The sequence below is a fragment of the Pagrus pagrus genome, assembly GCF_965226575.1.
Source record: "Pagrus pagrus genome assembly, chromosome: 13".
Taxonomy (NCBI): domain Eukaryota; kingdom Metazoa; phylum Chordata; class Actinopteri; order Spariformes; family Sparidae; genus Pagrus; species Pagrus pagrus.
In genome coordinates, this window is record NC_140197.1 from 22,127,665 (window position 1) to 22,152,482 (window position 24,818).

General features: G+C 43.3%; 3 protein-coding genes and 1 pseudogene across 5 annotated transcripts; 2 read left to right on the forward strand and 2 right to left on the reverse strand.

Moving 5' to 3' along the window:
- Positions 1 to 10: 10 nt before the first annotated feature.
- tmub2 (transmembrane and ubiquitin-like domain containing 2) lies at positions 11 to 5,153 on the reverse strand. The gene is made up of 3 exons (XM_084372079.1): positions 5,045 to 5,153; positions 2,918 to 3,558; positions 11 to 1,172 (listed from the first exon to the last, which is right to left on the reverse strand). Exons 2-3 carry the CDS (start codon positions 3,541 to 3,543, stop codon positions 785 to 787), a joined length of 1,014 nt encoding a protein of 337 aa, XP_084228205.1. The 5' UTR covers positions 3,544 to 3,558; positions 5,045 to 5,153; the 3' UTR covers positions 11 to 784.
- Positions 5,154 to 7,600: 2,447 nt separating this feature from the next.
- On the forward strand, positions 7,601 to 8,736 carry LOC311268560 (E3 ubiquitin-protein ligase TRIM35-like; annotated as a pseudogene). Its single transcript has one exon. The product of its transcript is annotated as an E3 ubiquitin-protein ligase TRIM35-like (transcript).
- An 11-nt stretch (positions 8,737 to 8,747) lies between these two features.
- asb16 (ankyrin repeat and SOCS box containing 16) lies at positions 8,748 to 13,457 on the reverse strand. 2 transcript variants are annotated; one of them, XM_084371010.1, is made up of 8 exons: positions 13,240 to 13,457; positions 11,476 to 11,650; positions 10,926 to 11,279; positions 10,576 to 10,843; positions 9,896 to 10,304; positions 9,721 to 9,804; positions 9,503 to 9,613; positions 8,748 to 9,407 (listed from the first exon to the last, which is right to left on the reverse strand). In XM_084371010.1, the coding sequence occupies exons 3-8, from the start codon at positions 11,272 to 11,274 to the stop codon at positions 9,222 to 9,224; spliced, it is 1,407 nt and encodes a 468-aa protein (XP_084227136.1). In that variant the 5' UTR covers positions 11,275 to 11,279; positions 11,476 to 11,650; positions 13,240 to 13,457; the 3' UTR covers positions 8,748 to 9,221. The 2 variants fall into 2 exon arrangements, with proteins under 2 accessions (XP_084227136.1, XP_084227137.1); XM_084371011.1 differs by lacking the exon at positions 11,476 to 11,650.
- Positions 13,458 to 14,422: 965 nt separating this feature from the next.
- hrob (homologous recombination factor with OB-fold) lies at positions 14,423 to 23,356 on the forward strand. Its single transcript, XM_084371009.1, has 10 exons — positions 14,423 to 14,640; positions 14,818 to 14,868; positions 15,048 to 15,992; positions 16,123 to 16,206; positions 17,270 to 17,404; positions 19,240 to 19,348; positions 20,567 to 20,652; positions 20,739 to 20,861; positions 20,975 to 21,200; positions 23,116 to 23,356. The coding sequence occupies exons 1-10, from the start codon at positions 14,638 to 14,640 to the stop codon at positions 23,169 to 23,171; spliced, it is 1,818 nt and encodes a 605-aa protein (XP_084227135.1). The 5' UTR covers positions 14,423 to 14,637; the 3' UTR covers positions 23,172 to 23,356.
- The last annotated feature ends 1,462 nt before the right edge of the window (positions 23,357 to 24,818 follow it).

Below are 24,818 nucleotides of genomic sequence, written 5' to 3' on the forward strand. Positions count from 1 at the left end.
CAGAAGCAGGTTTGGTTTGAAATGCTTTAATTTGAGACATCACTGAAGCCAGAGCAGTCCAGCATAATCAGGAGGGTTGTGTTCCCCTCCAAATCTGTAAGTGCCAGATGCAGGTTCATCTGATTCATTCTATCATTTTATTTACAGAAAATACACAATATATTTACAATATCTCCTCAAAAAGTGTCTATTTTCAGCTCTAGTGATTATTTAAATTAGCCTGTTTCTACATAGCGACAGTTTTTCAGCGACAAAAATATCTGAAATTTCCATTTTCAGCCTAGCACTGAGGCAGCTGTACAGTCTATATTTGCTTACACCGAGCTTGAATCATTCAAATAACACAAAATAATAGTAAAGAGTTAAACTGGCACGCACAGGACAACAGTGAGTGGTTCCAATTCTTGCATCTATCAGTTAATTTTAAAACTTCTTGAACACAGAAACAATGGCCTCAAAACAATGACATACATGAACGCATCATGAATCTTTTGCAACAATAAAAGAGCAGACAGAGAGAGAGAGAGTGTTTGAACATGGTGTGAACCACTGCAGATTATTATTTACCTCATGTATACTGTACAATCACTCATCTGTTTATAATCTTGGTGCATGCACAAACAGGCTCACCCATCCACCCACTCACACACACTCTGCAGGAACCCAATCAGCTGTAGCATCTGCACCAAGCTTCCTTTGATTAGTCCGCGTCTCAAGGTGCCACCCACTGCTGTAGTTATTTTTATTTTACCTCACAACATTCATGTGCTATCTCGCTGCCTTTTCAGCGGCGGTGCATCCCAAATATCAGAAAGCTGAAGAACACAGTGACTCCCACGAGGGAGATGGTCGCGGGGGCGGTGAAGAACTGCCTGTAGTTGATGCGGAAGTACCACACCACAGACAGTATCACCACAAACACAGGCACCACCAAGCTGCCGGTGCTGATGGCCACGCCGGCAGCTCTGAATCCTCCGGAGACCCCAGACCCGGCTCCGGCCCCAGACTGAGCCCCCTCCTCTGGAGTGGGCTCGTGCAGCGTCGGGGAGATGTGGCAGTGGATCACGCTGTTGTGTGTGATGTTGAGGGATAACAGAGTCTTCTTGGGGTCCTGCAGCAGCTGGCCTTGGTAGATAAGTTTTATTTGATGCTCCCGACCTGAGAAGTATTTACTGGGAAAGAAGAGAGATGGAAAAGAAGAGATGTATTAAAGGAGCAGTACAGCATTTTGGGGAATGTGCTTGCTTGCTTTCTTGCAGAGATCAATACCACACTCATGTCTGTATAATAAACCACAGCTGCTTAGCTTAGCTAAAATAACAACGTTGGCAGGAGGATTCTGTTACCGTAGGCACATTCATGTGGTGTCGGAATAATTGGAAAATGAATACATGATAGAGTTGGGATGCATTTTCACATCCACTGTGTTACCTTGTCACACAGTTGTTACCATGGTTACAGCTTCAGTGTTTACCCGGATTACAGATATGTAGGCTTCAGCGTATGTCGATTTTCCTGCATGGTTTTCTGTAGTTTTAGACGTCCCTTTTGACAAGTTTTGGCTTTATGTCGTCCATCTTTAGCTAGTTTAAACTAAAGTATAGTAAGTAACAGCCTCTGTTGCCTTCAAACCACAGCACTCAACAGGACACAGATTGAATCACACCTGTTTTTATAATAACTTCTGGGTAGAAAACCACTGCATCAAGCAATGGCCTATATAGGTCTTTTATCATGCTGTTATTTCGAAGTGTAAACATCTAAAATGCATGTTTGATGCCGTCATATCTCATTTACCTGTCTCCGACTGTCTCCAGTTACCTGAGATTAAATAAACTGACACAATGAGTTTACCACCAACTAGCAGTTGGGGGGTTTGAGTCCGAGATGTCGCTGTTGTGTAGATATCAAAGACGTTCACAAAGCATTACAGTACATAGAAAATACACACAGCATCCACCACTTATTATCAATTATCACTACATATCACTTACTTGTAAAGATATTTTCATAAAAAGATCTTGAAAGCACCATGTCAACTGACGTGACCAAACCAAGACATCATTTCAAAATTTTTGTCCAAACCTGGCGAAGCCCATTGGGTTCTGACGGGTTCGGGTTGGATATATGTGCTCTGGTTCCTGACTGGAAAAATTCATGTGATCGTCTCCTCAAGTCTGAACAATTAACTTGTAAAGTCTGCGAAAATGTTATCACATATGCATAATCATGGTGTGTAAAAGAAGATGTTGGGTTGATGGTGAGAAACTTCTTATTAATTCATGTACTGCATATTAATTTATTAAATGTTTTTGTTCTAATACGTTATTAGGTTAGGTAACCGTCAACATAGTGACCCAGATTAGTTACTAAAGTTATTTATAAACACTCACCCGGATAAATACAACACATCTTTGTAGCGTTGATGTTGTTTCCACATTACAACTTAAAAGCTTGTGACCAAACTGAGGTCAGACAATTTCACAACTCAAAATAGGACGATCTGAGGAGCATGTAATTTCACAGATAAAATCACGGGACATCTTGTTAGACCCATTTTACAAAAAAAGAAGAAAATGACTAGCTGTGGTTTTACAATAAGTTACAATCTAGATTTTTTTTCTTGCTAAGAGGAGACCCACATATAACCTCTCATAAAGTCATGTGCTGTGTTTACTTTGGCTTTTTTTAAACTTTAATTAGCAGACTAGCTGTTTTCCCTTGATTCCACTCTTTGTTAAAAGGAGCTATGCAAACTGACTGCTGGCTGTAGGTTCATATTTACAGTACTTACACTGAGTGGTATTGATTTTTTCTCTCTCTGCAAGTAAACAAAGAAGCACATTTCCCAGAATGTAAAATGATTCATTTAACAACCTATGCTCGAAGTCTGTGGGTTTGGGGTTGTTCAACAAACCTTTTCAGTCCTCCCACTGTGTCCTCCGGTTCAACAACAGCTACCTCCTCCGTGTCATTTAAAAACTTCAGACGAACAGAGATGCATGTGGTAGTGGTGGTGGTGGTGGTGGTTGTGGGGGAGATGGTGCTGGACAACACTGGGATATGCTTAAATATCTTTTTATCTTCCTCCTCCAGCTCCTCATCATCATCATCCTCCTCATCAATGTCATCATCATCCTCATCTGAAGTGTGCAGTCTTCCAGCCTGTGCTTGTTTGCTCTGGATGTCCAGCAGGAGATCTGTCCTGATCCCCTCAGCTCCCTCCCCTGTCCCCTCACTCTCTCCTCTCTCGGTCCCCGACTCACTGTCATCAGGTTTGTTCTCCTGCGAGGGTGGAGGAGTCTGCTGTTCGGGGGCGTCTGCGCTGGGGGACCCTCCGCTGTAGCTGTCGTGGCCTCCCAGTCCGATGAGAGAGGCGTGGGCACCCACGGTGAGGATGGTGCCCAGTATGTGATCTCCCCTGTCGGCCACATGGGTCGAGAGCCAAGCCAAGACGAGGGCCAGGGCCAGGAGCAACACACCGCCTGCTGCTGTTACCTCATCCTCCATCCCATCCAACATGGTCAGTGCACACACTGCCATCTCGGTCCTCCAAACCTGAAGACAAGAAGAACGTGACACAAAAATGAACTAAAAGTCAAGCGTCTGACTAAGTCCACTAAAGAATCCAAGTCAAGATCCTTGTAATCACACTTGGAGGTTGGAGCCTTGCATGGTCAGGCACCTGCCCACATTAAAGAGCCACTGCTGCCATATAATACAAGTAGGCCTCTGACGGCTAACAGAGTCTGTTATTTGTCCCTCACTCCATATAAATATGTCAACCAGCGGAGATTTTGCATTCATACCCTTTATTATCTCCAGCTGTTTTCAGCCCTTGGGGTTTTTGTGACAAAGCACCTTGATTTGTTATATTGTAGATACACTGCGTTCGCCAAAAAACTGTTCATCTTATTCATGTAACTACAGATTTTGGGGCAGATGCTGATATTAGCGAGTAGAAGAAATTCTAATTGATATATTGGCTGATAGTCTTTCAAAGTATACAGTATATACAAAGAAAAAACACTAATAAATAATATGTAAGGGTATTGGCCCTGAAAAAGCCTCATCAGTTGACCCCTACGTTTAACAAATCACAAATGACTATCTGGGAAATTTACCATATCATACCACACTGTGTCATATCACTGCTACCAGTGATTCATTTCATTACCAATTCACCAGCAATTATCTTTCTAATGTACCTATAACCTGTCAGAATAAAGAAAAACAGCCAATGGGTCATGCTTGGTACTTTAAATTGAAAATAGGGAACATTACATGCACATATCAGAGGAAACAGAAGACGCATCTGTACGCCCATCCCATGGCAAATATGATGACAGTAGAAAACTTTAGTTCCTGTTTTTAAGTTTTTGAAATTAAATGCAATAACTTGGTCACACGAAAAGAAAAATGAAACTAGAAAAGCTCTGACCTACAGCAATGGTGAAACTGTATTCTGACTGAGTAAAATGGGAGTTTCTTCACATATCAACATATAAACAGACTTAAAAGACTCAAAGCTCAGTAGCTACATGTAGATGTTAAGTTGGCTGGCATTAAAGCAAAAGTCCCTTTACGAGGTATTAGCATGTGTAGAAGTCATTACTGTTGTGTAGGATGAAAGTTGCTCTAATAAAGCTCCGCTGCGGTTATCAGGGCTGCTCAACAGCTGTGTCCTGTAGCTGTGAAGCTATGTCCCAACACACAGCTGTTCGGAGACGTGTTGGCACTTTTCCTCATGCCACCTAGTCATTACACTCGACAGTCAACCCGTTAAGCAAAATGTTAGCTGTTTTGAAACCTAAGCTTCTGTGTTGCTAACTTATGCCGTATTGTACGCCGCTGTCGCCGTCAGCGAGCTAAGTTAGCTCGCAGGCTAGCCTTCCTTGCTAGCTGAAAAAACGACCTTCGGCTGTTTACGTCTCTATCCGCTCGGTGTGTTTTGTCACCGAGAAGTTTTTTTATTTTTTAAGTCAACGCCGGGGTCGTTTAAACGCCTGCGAGTCTTCATTGTGTCGATATCAAGCGATCTTACCTGCCAGCTGCGAGCTCAGAGCATGTTTGAAGACGAGGCTCGATGCTAGTTAGCAGCTGCTGCTTACCAACCACATAATAAACACAGGAGGGGATGAAAGCGTGTGACGTCATCACGTCGCTGCGGGTCAGCGAGGGCGTTTGTTTAGGAAGTGGGTCACGCCCGTTGCTCATCCAATAACAGCTACAGCTGAGAGGATAGTTGTGGAAATCTGCTGTATATCCGCACACAGTTGGTCCAAGATAAATTTTTACTATTTCATGTAACACCACAAAGATGATTGCACATTTCTTGCTACATAATATTGAAAGAAATAATAATATTAGTGAGTTTATGGAGGACTGAACCTGCCAAAATCTGCAGGTTTGAAAGAATGAAGGTATCATACCCGGAGGAGACATGCCACACCTGTTGGTGTTCATTGTGCTAAAGAAAATATTCCTGCCAAAATTTGATCACAAACATTTTCTTATTTCTGAACATTAATCTGATCAGAATCCTATGTCACTGACTTTGTCTGCAATCCCCAGGGATGCTTCATGATTGACTAGTGCCCTGCCCCCTTTCTGTGACATCACCCCATAAAGTCATGTGATTTCATGCACATAACATCCAAGCTTAACTTATAAGTTCTTAACTTAACTTCTAACATTTTGTCAGAACAGAAAAGAATAACACTTGAGTTTAGGTGTCCCAAATTACCCAAATATAAATGGTTCAATAAATAAATTAATATGCCATTAAATGTACCAAAAACTAAATATACATTATAATAAGTCACTTTTTGTCCAAAGCAACTCACAGTAATTCATGCACTGATGGCAGGGGCTGCCATGCAAGGTGCCACGCAGCATATTGATCCAGTTTGGGGTTCAGCCTGTTGCCAAGGACATTTTGACATGCTGACCAGGGGAATCAAACCAGCAACCTTACAATAACAAGACACTGGCTCTACCCCTGAGCCACAGCCAGGCACAAATGACACCAAAAAGGCGTTGATTAATTGAATTAATCTACCCCTTTCTCACTTTTCTTCTTTTAACTCATATTATTTCAGCAAATTCAAACAAATTATTTACAACTAATATGAAAATAACTATCAAATCGTCCAGTTAATTAAATAAATAACAATCCCAGTTTATTTAGTTTTAAATTTGACCAGATCTCTACATTTCATTGCATGTGACTTTAGAAACAGTGTGTTGGTGTGATCCCTGTACCCCACATTATGTACTATCCTGATTGCTATCTTTTGACGTGTGCATAATGGATCTAAGTTGCTTTTGTAAGTGCTGCCCTAAATTTTTTACACAGTAATTCAGATATGCTGATACAAGTGAAGAATCTAGACTGCGCAGTGATTTATGGTCCAGTATGTGTTTTGTTTTCCCCAGAACTGCAGCGCTCTTTGCCAGCTCTGCTCTAACATAATGGATCTGAGGTTTCCAGCAGATTTTGTGGTCTAAAATCACGCCCAGAAATTTGTTTTCATGCACTCTTTCGACATTGACATCATTCGTCAACAACAATTATCATCACAACAACAAAACAACATAAATCCAGTTTTAATTTAATCATTTCTGTTGTGACCACCTCCAAAAGCTGCTGCAGATTGTGTCATCTGCGATTACATTTATGCACAAAATAAACTTTTCTTTTTTTTTTCATGCATGTTAACTGTGTGTTTTATATTTTGTCTAACGCGGGGGTCAGCAACCTGCAGCTCTGCAGCCACATGTGGCTCTTTTGCTCCTCCACAGTATCTCCCTGTGACTTTGACAAAGTAATGACATGAAAATGAAAGATGATGGTTATTTTTATACACACTGCTGCAGGCCTGGAGTGATTCTTACATTCATAGATTGTGAAAAAAATGCGTAGCCTACACACAGAATACTATCTGTTCTAGCAAGTTGTGATTTTATCAGTGAATCGAATGACCCTGAACTGATATCGTTGTGCTTTATTCAATAATAAAAAAAACTATGTTTACTGTTTTTAAAGCTAGGCTGCTGCTGTATGTTTTACAGTATTTTGATTAAAGTTGGCTACTTTTTATGCACAAAATTGCTAATTTACAGGCTGTGTTTTGTGGCTCCAGACAGATTTTTTTGGTGAGTGAATGGGGCAAGAATGGCTCTTTTGGTAGTTAAGGCTGCTAACCCCTGATCTAACTGGACGTTTCCTTTCACAGTAACTGAAAGATAAAAAGTGTTGTAAAACTGGTTTGGTGTGATGTTCAGTCCTGGTCAGATTAAAATACCACAATCCTCTCCTTGTTTTTGGCATTTTTTTTCTTTATCTAGTGAAAGAAAACATGAGAGGTCAACATTTTTTGTTTTTGTCTCGAAAAACAACTGCCTGTACCGTGAAATTGTTCTGAATCAGGAGGAAAATATTAAACTGTGAATTACATCCTGACACCTCCACCTGCTGGTGACAAAATGACACAACAGTATTTCCCGCTGTTAATTTAACCTGTGACTCAGGTAGGAGGAGAATTTCACATTTGACGGCGTCATTACAAATGCAGTGAGATCTCTGCGGGAAAAACACAAGTTTGAGTATTTTTAGCAATCAAGAGCCGAGACAGTAACAGTCCTGCTGTTGAATAACTTCAATAACAAATGGCCGAGAGAGCTCTCTTGGAAGGTTTCCTGAACTGCCATGTGTGTTCAGAGACAATAATGAATAATAAAAGCATATAATAAACATCAAGAAGAGCCTGAATTGTTCTGTGAGGATGAAGACAGTGTGTCATGTCTGTGATTTTCCTCACCATGATGGTCAGGAAACATACAATGAGGTGGTTCAACTCTCCAAGAAGCAGCTGTTGTCCGCAGAGAAGCAGATCAGAGCAGAGTTCAACAAGCTCCACCAGTTCCTGAAAGAGGAGGAGGAGTCCAGCCTGGCAGCTCTGAGGGAGGAAGAGGAGCAGAAGGGGAGGACTGTCAGCAGAGAGATGAGGAAGAGTCAGGAGCAGATCTCCTCTCTGTCAGACAGCATCTCTGCTGTTAAAGAAGAGCTGCAGAAACACAGCGTGCCACTCCTCAGCAGCTATAAACCCACTCAGACCAGAGCCAGAGTCCAGTGCTCACGGTCAGATCCACAGCTGGTCTCAGGAGCGCTGATAGATGTGGCCAAACACCTGGACAACCTGTCCTTCAGAGTCTGGGAGAAGATGAACGACAAGGTCCATTTCAGTCCTGTCATTCTGGACCTGAACACTGCAACCCCCTGGCTTTATGTGTGTGATGATCTGACCAGTGAGATGTACTTGGTGTGCCATAGTTCTGGGCTCTGGGGGCTGCAGCTCAGGGACAGACAGCTGGGAGGTGGAGGTGGGAGATCATCCTGTCTGGAATGTAGGTTTGGTCAGGAAGGACGAGTCGGACACGCTACACCAGAATACCGAATCTGGTGTTTAACTCATCTCAGTGGAGAATACACTGAGGTTGTTAGCAAGACTGTCACAGTGGAGAAGAGTCTCCAGAGGGACAGAGTCCAGCTGGACTATGACAGACGGGAGGTGTCCTTCTTTGACCCTGAAGACATGACTCATATCTACACTTGTAAAGACACTCTTACTGAGAAACCCTTCCTTTATTTCAATATTGGAGAAGCTGCTGATATCAAAATCTGTCAGGCTGATATTTCTCTGTGGTGTTCAGCCTGAGTGATTTATTAGGATGTTAATAACGATGGGGGTTTCTTATCAGTTACAGACGACTTCCATTTTGTTCTTTAAATGTAGAGATCCAGAGAAAAAATATGATTTTTATCTTATTTTTTAAGATTATTTTATTTTATTATTACAATGGTGTTTGTGGCATAAACATGCTGCAACAACTGGGATCACGCAGATTAGAAATGTTGGATATTTTCTCAAATTTGAGAGAATGTTTGAATGTTTTTCTTGATAAATGATATAAATAAAGCATAAATGAAAATAATTAAATAAATACTAATCCAGCAGGAGGTAAAGCTGCGTTTACTTGTGTCTTCTGAATGATTTCACTCACACTTGACCAGTAAACAGTCCCATTAAACGTATTTCAAGTTGACAAGAACAAGTGTTAGTTTCAGAGAAGTAACAGAAACAGGTTATTGTTATCTAAAATAACTTTTGTTTCCAAAGAGGCACCGTACTGTTATGAAATATATAAACAATCTGAAGTCACTGGAGCGTCCCGTCGTTACACAGCAGCAGGTAATCCCTCACAGAGCTGGGAATGTCCAGTTCACTGACTGCTGAGTAACATCGGGCTCCGAGGCGCAGGCGTAGGGCGTATCGACAGAGATGCTGCAGAGAGCGAGGCTGACCGCTCTGCTGACGCACCAAGTCGAAGAAGGATCGGTGCTCCTGAGGCAGGGAGGGAAAAACAAAAACAAAAAGCACTTGAGCACCGGACCGTGAACCTGCAGGGGAAAGGTGATTTAACACTGCCGACGGCTCACCTCGTATATCTCAGCGGGCAGAGAGTCCATCCACTCACAGGGAGGGATGGAAGTGTATGAGTTGAGCATCACCTCCAGAGTGGCAGCAGAGAGGAAACACTGCTTCAACATCTGGAGAGAGGAGAGAAAAATGACACATCTGTCCAACTTTAAAGAATATTCCATGTTTAGATGGATAGATTTTTCTTTAGATTTAGATGAGATTTTTCTGCGTCAACCTTTGCTGGAACAGGCTTTGCTCCATGGTTCAGAAGTGCCCGAGCTATTGCGTCCGGTTGCTGGTCGGGGTAATCTTCAACCACCTTCAACAACAAGCACAAAAGCAAAAAACATGACCTCTACTTGATCTTTTAGATTCTAAATCATCCTTAAAAGCCATTCCTTATGATCTACCTGTAACAGACAGTCCATTGGTGAGTATCCTGCACAGTTAGCAACATCTGCCCTGGCTCCATGCTGCAGGAGGACGTCTACAATCCTGGAGCTGCAGTTTGCACATGCATTGTGGAGGGGCGTGTGCTGCTTCCTGCCTGCAGTCCTGGGGTCGGCTCCTGCGGCCAGCAGCTTCTGAATCACGCGTAAATAGCGTCCGGCCTCAGAGGGCCTCTCTGCGCCGGAGCATGCAGCGTTCAGAGGAGTCTCCCCCTCTCGGTTTGTGGCCAGCACATCCGCCCCGTGGCCGAGGAAGAGCTCCACGTGCTCCTCCAGGCCTCGCCGTGCGGCCACGTGCAGAGGGGTGAGCCTGGACTCCTTCAGCCTCACGTTGACCTCAGCACCTCCATCTAACAGCAGCTCGGCACACCTGGGACAAGAGGCATGGATTCTGATCACACCATGTTCCAGCTTTAATATCTAATATTCTCTCTCCTGGTGAGCCATTTCTCCCTTTTATAAGAAAATTAGGATTTCATAAGACTTTTATTACTGCAGTAGGAAGAAATTACATTTAAAGGTGAACATTTTGCTCTGTAAGAGAAGATTAACATAAAACTCCTCTCCAGTTATCACAGAGATGAATCTGGAGTTAATAAAGAACAGATTATTGATAGTAATGTATCTCGTCTTTTACTCACTGGAATGACTGGGCAGATGTGCACAGGTGGAGAGCAGCACTGCCGTCTGCAGCCGGCAGTTCAGGGTCTGCTCCGTGAGAGAGCAGCAGCTGGACGCAGACAGCGTGGCCGCCTATACAGGCATCGTGGAGGGCGGTGTTTCCTCCGGGGTCAGAGTTCACCTCCGCCCCACGAAACAGCAGCTCCTCCACACATCCTGCGTGACCTCTGCTGGCAGCCAGACGTAGAGCTGATGTTTGCTTCACCTTAGAGCTCAGCGTCCACATGCCTGACGGAGAAACAGAAAGTATTATTGTAGAGTATGATTAGTATGTATGTAGGATTATCAGAAAGAGGTCTTGAACTCATACCCATCTCTGGAGTCCACACCATCTCCTCATGCACCGTCTCCATCAGGGCGTTGACCATCCCAGGGTCCTTCAGCACCGCATACACTCCTTTCATATCCCCACACATGAAGGTGTTGTGGATGGCCGTGTCTCTGCAGCGGACCTGAGGCGGAGGGGCCCGGACCTCCTGGAGGCGCTGCTGCTGCTGCTGCCTGGGAGGAGGAGGTCTGGGGGCCCGGGGCAGCGGGGCCCTGGTCATGGATCTCCTGTGAGCCAAGGCCCGGCGAGCATCCTCCCACTCCTGGAGCTCCTGCTCCAGCCTGAGAGAGCGCAGCGAGGTAGAAGTGAAAGGAAATGTTTCCTTCGACATGGCACCTGAAAGTGAGCCCACCAGAGAGTTCACATGTGACAAGGTGTACAAAGAGGACAGGTTTGAAAGTCAACATGTGAGCCTCAAGTCCATATAGAAAACTCTTTAAAGCAGCAGGGTTTTGCCTTTGAAGCATCAGGAAGCACTGTTCAGATAAATGTCAGCCTACAGCCTTTACAGTACTTTTGCTTTCACACTCACCCTTTCCTGGAACTGCAGTGAGTCACAGAGGTCCAAGCTGTCCTCAAGTAAAAACTTTCATAACTCAAATCAGTCTTCCTTCCAATTTATCTCAACTAGTACAAGCTGAACTCCACATTAAATGCCCTTCATTTGTGGACACGGCCACGAGATTGTTGCTCAAACAGCTTCAGCACTAGTTATTAATAGAACAGAATGCAAGCTGACACTTGTATTACCCAAAATGGCCACCACATGGCGGTATTGGTCCAGGGTATATGTCCCCAAAACAGCCATCTCAAGCAAAGAACCAAGAAGTGTCAAGATAGAAGCAACTCAATGTAGTCAAAGAAGACCTCACAACTTTTTCAATGCACAGACAGTAACAGTGTTTGGTGTTGAAAGGTGATCAGGGACAACCAAACCTGATGAAACCTCTGGCATCAACAGCTTCTATCTGATTTCAAAGTAATAATCAGGAAACAGCAGTGTGAAACCATCCTTGATTTCATGTATTTCCTCTCTTTCTCTTTCCTCTCTAGTCATGCAAAAGAGTCTCAGAGGGAGGTAGTGAGCAGTTGGCGGGGGAGAGCCAGTTTGTGGGATGGCGGAGGGAATCCTCATGATGTAAAACTGATGGGAATTTGATGAAAAACAATGCATCACTGGTTTTTGGCCAACGGATAATCTGGTATCGGTTGAAAATATATTCACAACACAGTCTATTTGTAACATCTTCAGCTTCATTTGCCCCATTTTTAAATACAAATTTCCATTTTTCTCAGCTTTTTAAGGACTTCTCATCCAAGTGGATTTAAAAGTTTATTTCAAACTTTTGAGTTTGGTGTTGACTTCCATTTTTTTCAACTTTCAAGTTAACAACCCTGACCATAGTGTAGCAAGGGGTCACTCCTTCTCAGTTTGAGACTGTCATAGCAGAAATAAAAGCAGCTACTACAGGCCGCAGGTGGTTTGAGGTCGATTGAATGGCCTTTGACATCTGTAATGCCCCCAGTACGATCCGAATGCTAATGGACAAGATATCTGGGGATCAAAGTTTTTAGGTGTTGCTGTTACGTTCAGATTGATCATATTTTAAAATCTCTGTTTGCAGAGACTGGAGCTGGTTCCAGAAAGAGAAAGTGCTGCTCCTTCCAACTGCAAGTCACTGTGGCGGTTGCAGATGGGGTGACTGATGATCCAGATAAGGTTGCTGCAGTGGCCCAGCGGCATGTAAACAAAATGAAATTATGTCTTGCCTTGCCACATATTATCGGTGGTTTCTTTGTTGGTTTTATCAAATGCCTCCCCTTTAAAGAAGAGAGTCAGAACTCTACTGGATGTATGTGATGCAGCTTTCCAGGGACATTAACAGAGCTTTTATTTTGGAAGTAGATGCATGTCATGGTGAGTTTGGAGAAGACTTATCTCAAGAGTGATTCATCCTATTGACTTTCGAACTGAAGCCTATAGAAAATAGAGGAATATGCAGAGTTATAGGTACTGCTTAAGTAGGCTATTGCAGGAAATCAGTTGTTGGGACAAGACTGCATAGTGTATACAGACAATAATCCCCTCAGTCAGTTTTCTAGGAGCAGATGGACAACAGTGAGCCTCATAATTGGCAAATAATGACCTAGAAATCAAATACAAACCAGGCCGAGCAAATGCAGATGCTTTCACTGGCAAAAATGGGAGCTGGGAACAGACCGTCGCTCTGCCTCCAACATTTATCCCCTCAGAGGAGCTTAGGTGTGCAGTACAAAAGCAGCACTCAGCACTGACCTCTCAAAACTGTGTATCCCAGGCTGTAACAGTGTCTCCTTGGGGAGCTGGAACTAACTGCAGGCGGAGGACCAAGAAGTTTCACTTCTTTTAGGACTGACAGCGACAACCAATTAAAGGAGAGCGGTAGAAAACATCACCCAGTGGGATCGATTAGGTGTAAAAGAAGGTGTTCGTTATTGGCAGGTGGAGTCACAAGAAGTGGGGGACCAGCTTGAAATCTGTTTGTGCTACCACAAAAGCAGCAGAGGGACGTCCTCCTCAGCTTCCATGACAACCACGGCCACCAACGCGTGGAACAGGCCTTATTAGGAGGAGATGCTGCTGGCCGAGTGTGAATGGCACAATCAAGGAATACTGCAGGGCTTGTGAACGCTGCACACTCTGAAAATATGCTATGTGCATACAACTAAAGACATCCATGGGTCATTTAAAAGCATCAAGGTTTTATAATCAAGGTATTTTATTGTTTGAGTTATGTATGGGGTGATTTTTGATAAATAATCGTCAGTAATGTGGATGAAGGCAAATAGAACAGTCTGGTTGTGTCACTTTACCGTGATGCAGCCTTTAAAGGTGCAATATGTAAGAACTGTCCACCTCTCAAATTCATTTCCAAAACAAGGAGGGGGCAGCATATAACACACAGTAACCGCTAACTGCTGCTAACTGTAGCTGCCTTAGCTAGTTAGGTCAGTTCGGACTGGGAGCTCAGAGCACCGGGGGAGCGTTAGTGTATACATCGCTAGCACAGCAGCATGATCCTATATCTGCAACGATATACATCATAGTCTCATATCACGATCATGATATAATATCGGTATATTGCTCAGAACTAATTCTTAGTGCTCTAACAGTGGGAGGTTGACTTTCTGTCCTCTCCTTTTAGAGTTTGAGTATACTATATTCTTAAAAAGAAAGCCAGTTATGGCAGGTAACCCACAGTAGCCTCTTTTGTTGAACCCCTCAACTTTGTGTCTCAACTCAACCATTAATTCCACGTATTCGCCATTTTTTGGCGTGAGAATAGTTTTAATTCAACGTAAGAGCACAGAAAAAGCAGTTAACGCGTTGTAGTTTAGCGAAAAACAACGAAAACGGAAGTTGGCTAGCGCGATTAGGAGACAGTCCTCTCGCTTTACTTCAACACTCTTTGTAACAACACTCCGACGTCATCACGTCGTGTTTGAACGTGGCGGCGCGGCACTGAGCAGCAGCACAGCCCACCTTAAGTTTGCATGTAGCTCGCTGGCTAGTAACGTTTTCTTGTCAAAATACTGTAAAAACAACGGTTAACATATTTTTAAGTTGTTGTTGAATGGCATTCGATGTCTCAATTGGTTTGGTGTACCCGTCCAAACTAACCAAACACGGCTGTCATCGCGATATCTCAGGACGATGGTAAGTGACCCAGTCCAGCAAAGTAAAAACAATCTGAGCTAAGTTAGCTAGCACAGGCTAACAAGCGTACAGGTGAAACATTTTCTAGTCAACAGGGCGACTTTATCTGCTAAATCTGGACGTTTATTGCTGCTCATGCTGTGAGGACATTTCATCGGTGTGTTTACTCTGTTACAGACCTGCAAATTAAGTGGCCTGTTCAGTATTGGCGAGGACTTTGATGATGAGGTGATGCCCAGCAGACTCCCAACACACCTGATTTCAACTGATACTTAACTGTCTGTTCAGTTTCTGTAACATAATGGTGCTCCTTCTGTTCCCCCTCTCTCACACTGTGTGTGTGTGTGTGTGTGTGTGTGTGTGTGTGTGTGTGTGTGTGTGTGTGTGTGTGTGTGTGTGTTTCCCAGGACCTGCTGGGGACAGACTGGGCTGGCCGCTCAGCGTCTGGACCAGCCGATGTGGCAGCTGCTGTGTCATCTTGTGCTCTGCGGGCCTCCTCTGTTGCTCACAGAGAGCCGGAGAAAAATTGCCTGGTGCAGGCCGAGGAGAGATCAGCTGCCCTGTGTAATGGGACAGCATCAAGGAGCAGCACACACACTGCTGCTGGACAAACTGTTGCTCTGCGTTTGAGACAGCTCTCCTCCTCCTCCTCCTCCTCCTCCTCCTCAGCTCAGCCTCGCCCCACGCTGAATCACTCTGAGCCTAATTTGGCATCAGCACAGAGTCGTGCTGACACAGACGGGCCGCTGAGGCCCTGCGTGGCTCAGGATGATTTTGATGATTGGGATGTTGACCTGGCAGACCTCGACGAGTGTGACCGCCAGAATGGGCAGCTGCTTCAACCTCCTGCCCCACCTGCGCTCGCCATGGAGCCTGCATCCTCTGCCAAAACGCTACGACCCCCGACCTGTGGAGGGATTCAGACACGACCGGATCAGAGCGCTGCACGCCATAACCAACCTCCTCAGACTCTTTCCACTCCTTTTAGATCTCCAAATCTCCGACCTGCCCCTCCGCGAACTCCTACTGTTTTCCGTGGCCTTACTGCAACCTCCCCGGCCCCCAGCCCCATTCCCAGGACTCTCAACAGGCCCCAGCAGCCACAGAGACCTTGGTCAACTCCAGCATCCTCCCCTCAGGCACGTAGCCTCTTTGAAACAGTCTCCTCAGCACCCTCCCCCTCCGCCTCCTCCTCTCTGAGCCCTCATCCCCTTCACACACCGGTCCTCACTAACCGCCTGGTTCAGTTGGTATCTGCCTCCAATAAGCTTCCCCAGAAGAGACCCCGCTCTGAGCCTCACCGATCCAGGACGCGACGCTTCCCTGGTCCCGCTGGACTCCTGCCAGAGCAGGTTGGTCTCACCCAGCACTGGTGCTCTTCCTCACCTCAGATCTAATGAAATGACAGTCAAGGAAATCTAACGGTTATGTGTTTGTTTTTCCATCATGACGCCAGGTAATAATTTGATTCTTCTCTCTCAGCCGCAGGGTCAGAGCCTTGACGAAATAGTTGTTTGTGTTCCTGTGACTCCTGCTCACGGTGCTGTGGCCCGACCTCCAAGCCAGGTAATAACAACAAAGAAACAGTGATATGCACAAAACCAAGGGAAGCTTATTTTTACTGGATAAGGATTTTGTTTATCTTCCGAAAAACGATCTGACTTGTTATGGATCCATCTGTTGATTCTTTTCTTGATGAATCCTTAAGTTGTTTTCGGGTCGTGCATCCTCGTCTCAAATTCTCTCCTCTGTAGTACAAACCCTCCTACGTTGACCTACACTCAATGTTGCATTCAGGTCCATCTAGGGAATTCCTGCTTCGAGATTGAGATGTATTTTTTAAAAAATGTTTTTATCATCAATGGAACCGAGTGCCCTTGATGACACGATTGCCCCCTCCTCATCCTCTCACCCAATGCATGCTGGGATAGGCTCTGGCTCTCTGCAACACTGAACATCGTAAGTGATACAGGAAACTGGATCGAAGAGCGTTCACAGAATTGATGTTTTTATTAAGTTATTGTGACAAGAGCAGCAACAGCTGACCAAACATATGGCGCAGGCACATTTCCTTGTTCTTTTGCTTGTGGAGCACGAGGAGCAGTAACTCATAATTTTCCCGTCTGCAGTTGACAGGACTACATTCTTTCACGACGTTTGTTTAGGCTTCTCAACAACAGCTCGTGGAAACATCTGTGGCTTTTATAATTTGGTAATTACAACTTGCTGCGTGACATTTGTGACATGACCGACTGTGTTGATGTACAAAACCAGACATTAAAGTGTTCAAGCCTGCATTTAAAATGAATTTCAGCCACCCTGGAAGAGAGATAAAGGATTTATAGTTAAAACACAAACCTGATATTTTCACTGCTGGTGTGCACAGTGTGATGTCATTAAAGGGTGCTATTATCATTAGTACCAACAGTAAACAATGAGAATGCCATACGTATTTATTATCACAAAATTTAAGTAGAAAGAAAGAAAAAGGGATAATAATTAAAATGTCCTAAAACTAATAAACAATAAGATAAAAGGAAAGCGTATGCTCTCCGTTATTGACCATCTCTGAGCATAATTAGGCCGAGTGTTTAAAATAAAGAATACGTATAAACTGTTTCCTTCAAAGGGTTCCAGCTCTCAGAATGAGGAAGAAGACTTCAGCGGCGGTGCCTGGGCAGCGATGAAGTCAGAGATGGGACTGGATGAGAGGAACCCGTCGTGCTTCCTGCACTCCTACAGCGTCGTCATGGTGCTTCGAAAGGTGATCTTCCATGACCACGGCACAATTTTTCACTTACAGATGTAAATGCATCATTAACAAAATGCAGTCAAACAGTTTCCCAGTTAAAGGTCATCGAGCAATTCAGAAAATTCAGTTTTTAATTCCTCTCAATTCAAGTATGTTTTTATTTAGGTCAAGCAGTGTTTTTAGTATTTATCCTCCATCATAACAGACCTAGTGTCACTGCTGGAGGTCTATTGACATAATCAGGACAAATGCAGGAGCTGTACGAGAGGTGTTTTGTAATTATAAACAGTACGATCACTCATCCATCACTCTAATGGAGTCTCTGCTGTTATTCTGCTCTCCCCGTGGGTCGTACTCTGTGGAATAACTTACCAATATTTCCCAGCATTAGTCATTGAGTGCGCTTAAACATGTTTGTGCATGTAAAAACGGAGCCTGTGTCAACAGCCATGACAATAACAGAGTCACTGGCAAGACGCTGGCTGAGCTCGTTCAGGTTGAGCCGTTTAAATGAACCTCGGCTTCCCAAAATCTCTGTTTGTATGGTAAACATATGAACACACAGCTCTCCTCACTTGTGTTGACTGAACAATGACATGTTCCCTGATCCCAACAGTAACCACTGCTCACAGATGTTAATATTATTTTCAGTAAATCGTCCAAACCCGGAGCAGCCCTGATGTTTGTGTGTCGTTAGGGGTGCCGACTTTTGTTTTTATTGAATAAAGTTTTTAGATTTCTTTTCAGATGAGCGATAATCTGACAAACTGAACGACATCTTGAATTTAAATATATGAATAATATTTAGTGGTGTGGATACAACCACCAGATGACGCAGAGGAAGGAATTTGACAAATTCTACAAATGGACCACTTAAGATAATTATCTAAATGGTTGTGAAACTGTTATTTGAATAAACTTGTCTACAGAAATCTTAAAATATTACTGAGAAATGTATCTTTTCCCGGCTTGAGTCAAATGTTTAGGGATTGTTTTTATGATTGATGTAATTTGAAGATTATTTTCTTGAATAATTTTGTCTATAAAACATCTGAAATTGCTTGTTTTAGAAGTCCAAAATCCCCAAATATTCAGTTCACTATCATATATAATGAAGAACAGCTTCAAATCTGTACATTTCAGTAAGAAAAATTACTGAAAAGATTAATTTATTTGCAGTTGAACTCCCCAAGACATGTGAACACACAATGTGTGAAATTGGTGGAGTTACCCTTTAAGTTTCAGACAGTCAATGAATCTATGAATTGATATCACAATAAGATGTAATAAGATGTTTACTTTGAGTCTTTTGATAATTTGATGACCTGAAAAGAAAAAAATAAAGACCAGGAGGAAAAAAAGGCTTTTATTAAAACCGTATTCTTTCCAAATTTTAGTTTCCTGACTTAAAAAATATTCTAATTACTGAAATAAGGAGAGCAAGGACTCACCCAAGGACATACATGTGTTTGTGTCTGTCTTCATTTTGCTTTTCAAAAGACTTTGATATTGAAGATATTCGTGTTATTGTCGATACTAATAAAACCCATAAAACTGTCTGTGGATGATAATGAAACTACTGAATGCCAACAGCACTCACCAATTACTGAATGCAAGCTAGTCTGGCTTTGCCGGTCCACACTTTGTTTGGGCGCTGTGCAGACCTGTCCGTTTTGATGAATAATTTCCTCACGCCTCCACTCATTTTCTCACTCCACTCTGTTCATGTTGTTGTCTTGAATCGACCATTACAGCTGCAGAAATGTTTACACGCTACGGTAATGTGGGTGGAAATCAATGACAGCTTTCAACAATAATATAATGTTTGTTTTCCCTCATTTCTACAGGCCGCGCTGAAACAGCTGGCAAGAAACAAAGTGCCCAACATGGCCGTGCTCCTAAAGAGCATCATCCACACTCATGCTGATGCCAAAGCCGTGTTTAAAGACCCGACAGGTAGCAGATGCACTCACACTATAATATCTCGAAGCTGGTAAAAACACTTCAAGCTCCAAATAAACGGTGTTAAGTGACGGTGAATAAAGAGGTTGCGCTGAAGCTGTGAGCTGCTTCGCATTTGACATTTGCTCACTGACTCACTGACTCAACCCACCTGATTGAGCTCTACATGGTACAGGAGCAGAGTTCAGCCACAGTAACACGCTCGATTACACACACGGATATACTGTAAGCTTATATACAATATACACTCACTTCGCGTCACATCTGTTCTGCAACCGGAAGCCTCTCTCCCTCTTCCTGCTCTTGTCTTAAGTTCTCACCCTGTTGTCTGATCCAGCTCTAAGCTGAGCTGGTTGCCATGGCCCCCAGAGAGCAGCCACAGGGGGTGCACTGATTATTAACACTCAGCAGTGGATGTTTTACTCAACACCGGACTTAAGTGCTTATTAGTGATTCAATTGCCATAGATTGGCATCAGCAGTGGGAGGGTGTTAAGTGCTTCTGACACCACGAGGGACCGTTCTGTCAGTAATGTGCCTCCCACCTGCTTAAAGGTTCGCAGCTTTTTCTTCCTGCAGTCAGCCTGGTGGTGATTATAGGCTAGTGTTGAAAAAGATGAGTCCATTAATCTGTCGGCAGGATAGTTAATCAGCTACTTAATGGCTTGAGTTATTTCTCTCGTGGAAATACTAATCATTTTTTTGTTTCTTGGCTCTTGAATATATTTAAGGACCCATGTTGACATCATTCACTAGCCCCTACCTCTAACGTTAACCTTAACCCAAACCTCAACTTGCAGACAAACGGCTGCATTGTGAACGTAGTAGTTCACACACTTGCCTGTATACTACACCTGTTACTGCAGGATACCACTAGATAACACACTAGAGAACTCAGGCCGTCACCGTTGTCCCTTCTGCTGCTGACGCGCTCACTGACCCCTGATCAAGTCATGTCCCCATGCTGGCCCTACACTGCCTCTGCTGTGCATCTTGCAGACGTGTAGTGTTGATTTCTGAGGATGTGCTGATGCTTGATACACGAGGCTGCCTCATTAACCTGTATTATTATTAAAGGCATACAGTAAGTGAAGTTGTCAATTTAAAAAGGGCAGTCAGTTGTAACTTAGAGTACGAATAAATGTCTTACAACCTTTTATTGCTGTTCTGCTAATTACTGCCATTGTTCTGTTCATAATCTTTTGGACTGAAGGGGAGATTCAGGGAACAGTACATCGGCGTCTCTTAGAAGACAGAGTGGATGAGCTGAAAGTCGGAGCTGTACTGCTGCTCAAACAAGTAAGACTCACCGCTACTGTTTCTATTTCAGCTCTAACTAAATGTTCAATGTTCAAATCCAACTTCTCTGCTCCCTCTGTGGTCAGGTGGGTGTGTTTTCCCCCTCCCATCGAAACCATTACCTGAATGTGACGCCTAACAACCTGTTGAGGATCTACGCCCCTGATGGAGTCAGTCTGACCTCCACTCAGCTCCCCCCGCTCATCCTGGTGAGCACCACGACTGTCAGCTGAAAAACAAGAATAGCACGTTCCAACAGATATTAAAACTGTCAACCTGTCAGCTGTCCCCACAAGACATCTTTATTTCATTCCCCATCCAGGAGCCGATGTTGCCGTCACCCGCTCGGTCTTCCAGCGTCCTCCGGGAGCCCGTGTCTCGGATGCATCTGGTGTTCGACGAGGAGGATGACGAGGGACAGGAGGGGGAAAAATGCACAGAGGGAGGCGAAGACCCCCAAACCTCCAGAGACACTAAAGCAGGCTCAAGCAGAGGCCCACAAGAGCCTGCAGGGAACCCAGCACCACAGAACTCAGGCTGGGATGCAGGTGGGGTAATAACATGGTGATGAGAGAGAGAGAGATTAATTCTAGTCACATCTTGAGTTTGCCGAGTGTCACACTCCAGGAAAATTAAGTTTTGCTGAATAAAACAGCAACACCGCCTGGCAACATTTTGAGACATTAACATTTGACTCGCTGACCCCAAACCCAATCTGACTGGAGCAAAACAAAGAGGCTCCTGATTGCATTGTCATGCACCAGAGCTGCAGCCAGACCGTTTTTCATTTTGATGAAGTTGTTTTTTTTAATTATTCAGTCAGTAAAACGTCAAAAAATAGATGCACATGATGATTCACGATACAGGCATGTAGCAGCGGAGCCTGAATTTTTTGTATTTTAAATTACACGCTTCGTCAGTCAGCAGCCAACTCTTACATATTCATATTTACATTGATATGAAACCGAAAGACGAGTAAAGTTAAGCGTTTTTAGCGACAGTAGTGAAATCCAGATAAAAATCCAGTCAGATATTACAAGTAAGTGAAGTTTAATTGATACAGAACCTTTTACAGAATAATGTCACAAAGTGCTGAACAAGTAAAATTAATGGAAACATCAGACCAAAAAAAAAAAACAAAATAATTTTTGGGTTTTCAAACGTAGGTCTTCATCGGATTTTTATTCAAGGTCAGTTATGGCTAGTTATTAAAACTGCTGTAGTGAAAGACCAAAAAAACAACTTTGTATTTCAACACAGAAAAATAAGCAAAAAAATCTAAACTTTCCCATTTTTAACAACCTTTGTGGCCATTGGAGTATAGATTTCTGAGTTTATGAGGTGCACTTGAATGCACCGTGATGTCCCGGACTCAGTATCTGACTCAGACATAATCTGACAGCTACGTTAACGCTTGTTGTAGAAATTGTGTCCTAGAGAAAACGAGGCACGTCATGCATCTGAGATTTAGGAGCCGACAACAAAATCTTGAGGTGTAACGTTTACAGTTGAACTCGAGAGCATGACACGTGACACTCTCCCGCTCTCCAGTAGTAAACGTCACCGTGACAACGATGTCGACAGCAGGGAAATAAGTCACATTAAAACCACTTTCAGTGTTGCAGTGAACGACGTCACCAACGATTTATTAATTCAAAATTGAAAACGTTTTATAACACGAGCTACGAGCTCGGTCCAGACTTTGAGAAGCCATGACCTTACTGTATCGGGATGAACCCTAACACCTTTGAGGATCCTTCAATCGTCTTCCATTAACAGATCAGAAATAAAAAATAAGGTTTGTTCCTCGGATCACGAGGAGCTCAAATTCACTTGTTGATCACATCAATCATCAATCAATGAAACGTGATCTGTACAGCAACTTTCAAACAAATCAAGTGCTTTGCAAGTGATTAAAAAAAATGGGTAGTTAAAATAATAAAATAATGAATGAAGGATAATAAAAGCAATACAAAAAAAAGCTGTAAATAAGATCTTGAAATGCCACATGTGAAAATCAATGATGATAAAAAGAGTGTGTGCGTGTGTGTGTGTGTGTTTGGGTAAATGAGAGGCATAATTGTAATGCACTGTTTGATTGCAGTCCATTGACTAAACCGCAGTGTGGTCTTTCCCCTGGCCACATTTTACATTTCTAACAGCAGAAATGGATCACTTTGTTTTTCATCCGTCCGACAATTTTGCTTTTGGTGGTTAATGACCGTTACAGCCCTTTATATGATCTTGTGGTTTTTGTGAGCAGCATCAAGAGACTGCAGCAAACATTTTGTAGTACAACCTTGTGTTGTAGAACGATAAATAATTGAACCTTGTATCTTTAAGCTATCAAATAAAGGTTAACGAATGCCACAAAAACACTAATCCTAGGTATGTACTACCACTACCATGCCAGTTGAATCTGATGCGAGTTCCACATTGTTTGTTTCTCTGTCTCTTGTGCAGACGACGACCTGGATGAGCTCCTGGGAGAGTTACCTGAGGACACCTACAGCCTTTGACGAAACGTTAAGTCAGCAAACCTTCCGCACGGACTGACTCGAGTTATTTCACGACTGACTAACAGTGAAGATGTTCTCCTTTGTTTTCCTGACATCACGTCTCCGACTACTAAAGAACTGAAAATGTGTGCATGTCGTACTTTTTTTGTGCTCTATCTGGTTCATTAAAACCACATTGAAGTTAATTTGTTGCTGCTGTGTCATTTCTATGCATCACTGATGATTGATGTGTCACTCGAAGCCAACACATGCTCATTAATTAATTACAAAGCTTTGAAAATCAGCTCGTTTTTGTCTGAGAGTGTGCACTAACAATGAGATCCCCTAGCTTTGCTCATATTCTTATCCTTTTGTTGCACTTGCTTCAGTGACCTTGAAATGGAGGACTAATCTCCACCACATTGATTTGCCTAATTATGCAAACTGAAAGTGAGGTGAGGCTTCTTTGTCTGTTTCATATTTATCTTCCTTCCTGTCCTTGCCCTCGACTTTCGGCAGTGTCTTTTTCTGCGAGCCTCAGAGTGGAGTTAATCTGTGACCCTGGGCTTGTTTACCATGCACTAAGAGGTGTATCTGAGAGTTTTCAGGGGCAGGGATTGCAGAGAAGTAGTTTTCAGAGTCCCATGTGGTTTCCCCCTGACCAAAAAAAGTGTTTACTCAGCCCTGTTTGCAGAGAGCATCAGGGTGGAGTCGCACTGTGACTAACAGGCTCTTATGGAGGCTTTCCCAACTGAATCTGAGCCCCAGATCCAGACTCCTCCACTCCTCTGCCTCACTGTAACAGATTCAGGTTAATCCTCTGCCTCTTTGTCATTTTCTGTATAAATGCAGCTGCTTCAATCATCTGGTTTATCTTTGGAAGAGTGAGAATGCTGATGATCATCTCAAATGCTGTTGATCGGCTGAACTACGGTTTGCAATACAGCCCGAGTATTTGGACTGTGACACATTCTCTGTTGTTTTGGCGCTGTACTGCTGCACATTTGATCTGAAATTATGCTGACAATGACCACGAGGCTAAAGTGATGACATTCAGCTCACATTTGATGGTGTTTGCATCCATTTCGACTAAATAGTGTTGGCATCGTAGCCTTGATATTGTCCTTCTGCTTCAAAACCTGGGGAAAGTTTAAGTCCATCATTGATAACACTGGACACTCATCCTTACAGTTACAGTTTTGGGTTTCCTTGTCCAGATTTTGAGTCTTCTGATGTTATTTTTGGTGCTCAAACCACTGGGAACAGACATTTAAACAATGCAGCAGCAGCAGCAGCATATCTTTCCAAAAACAAAACAAAGTGTCCTGGTTTCTGTGGATAATCCACGCCCCTCACTGTGAAGAGTTTTCAGTACTCCATTCTGCAGATGAATGAAAACTTAACAGGGAATTATCCAGAGGAACTGGGACAATGCATCTGGAAAGATATGTTGCTGTTGAGTTTTTAAAATGTTTTAAGAAGCTCAAACCTACACTGTGGTGGCTGAAATCTCAATTCTGCATATTATAGGTTTTGTTTTTGTCATTTGGACAGACCATCCTTGATGTGTGTGCTCATTTGGGTTGAGCTGAGGCGACCTTGTTCACCCGGTATCGATGTGAATTTCCTCAAATGTAAACTGAAAGTCAGCACTGCTATCTCAGCCAT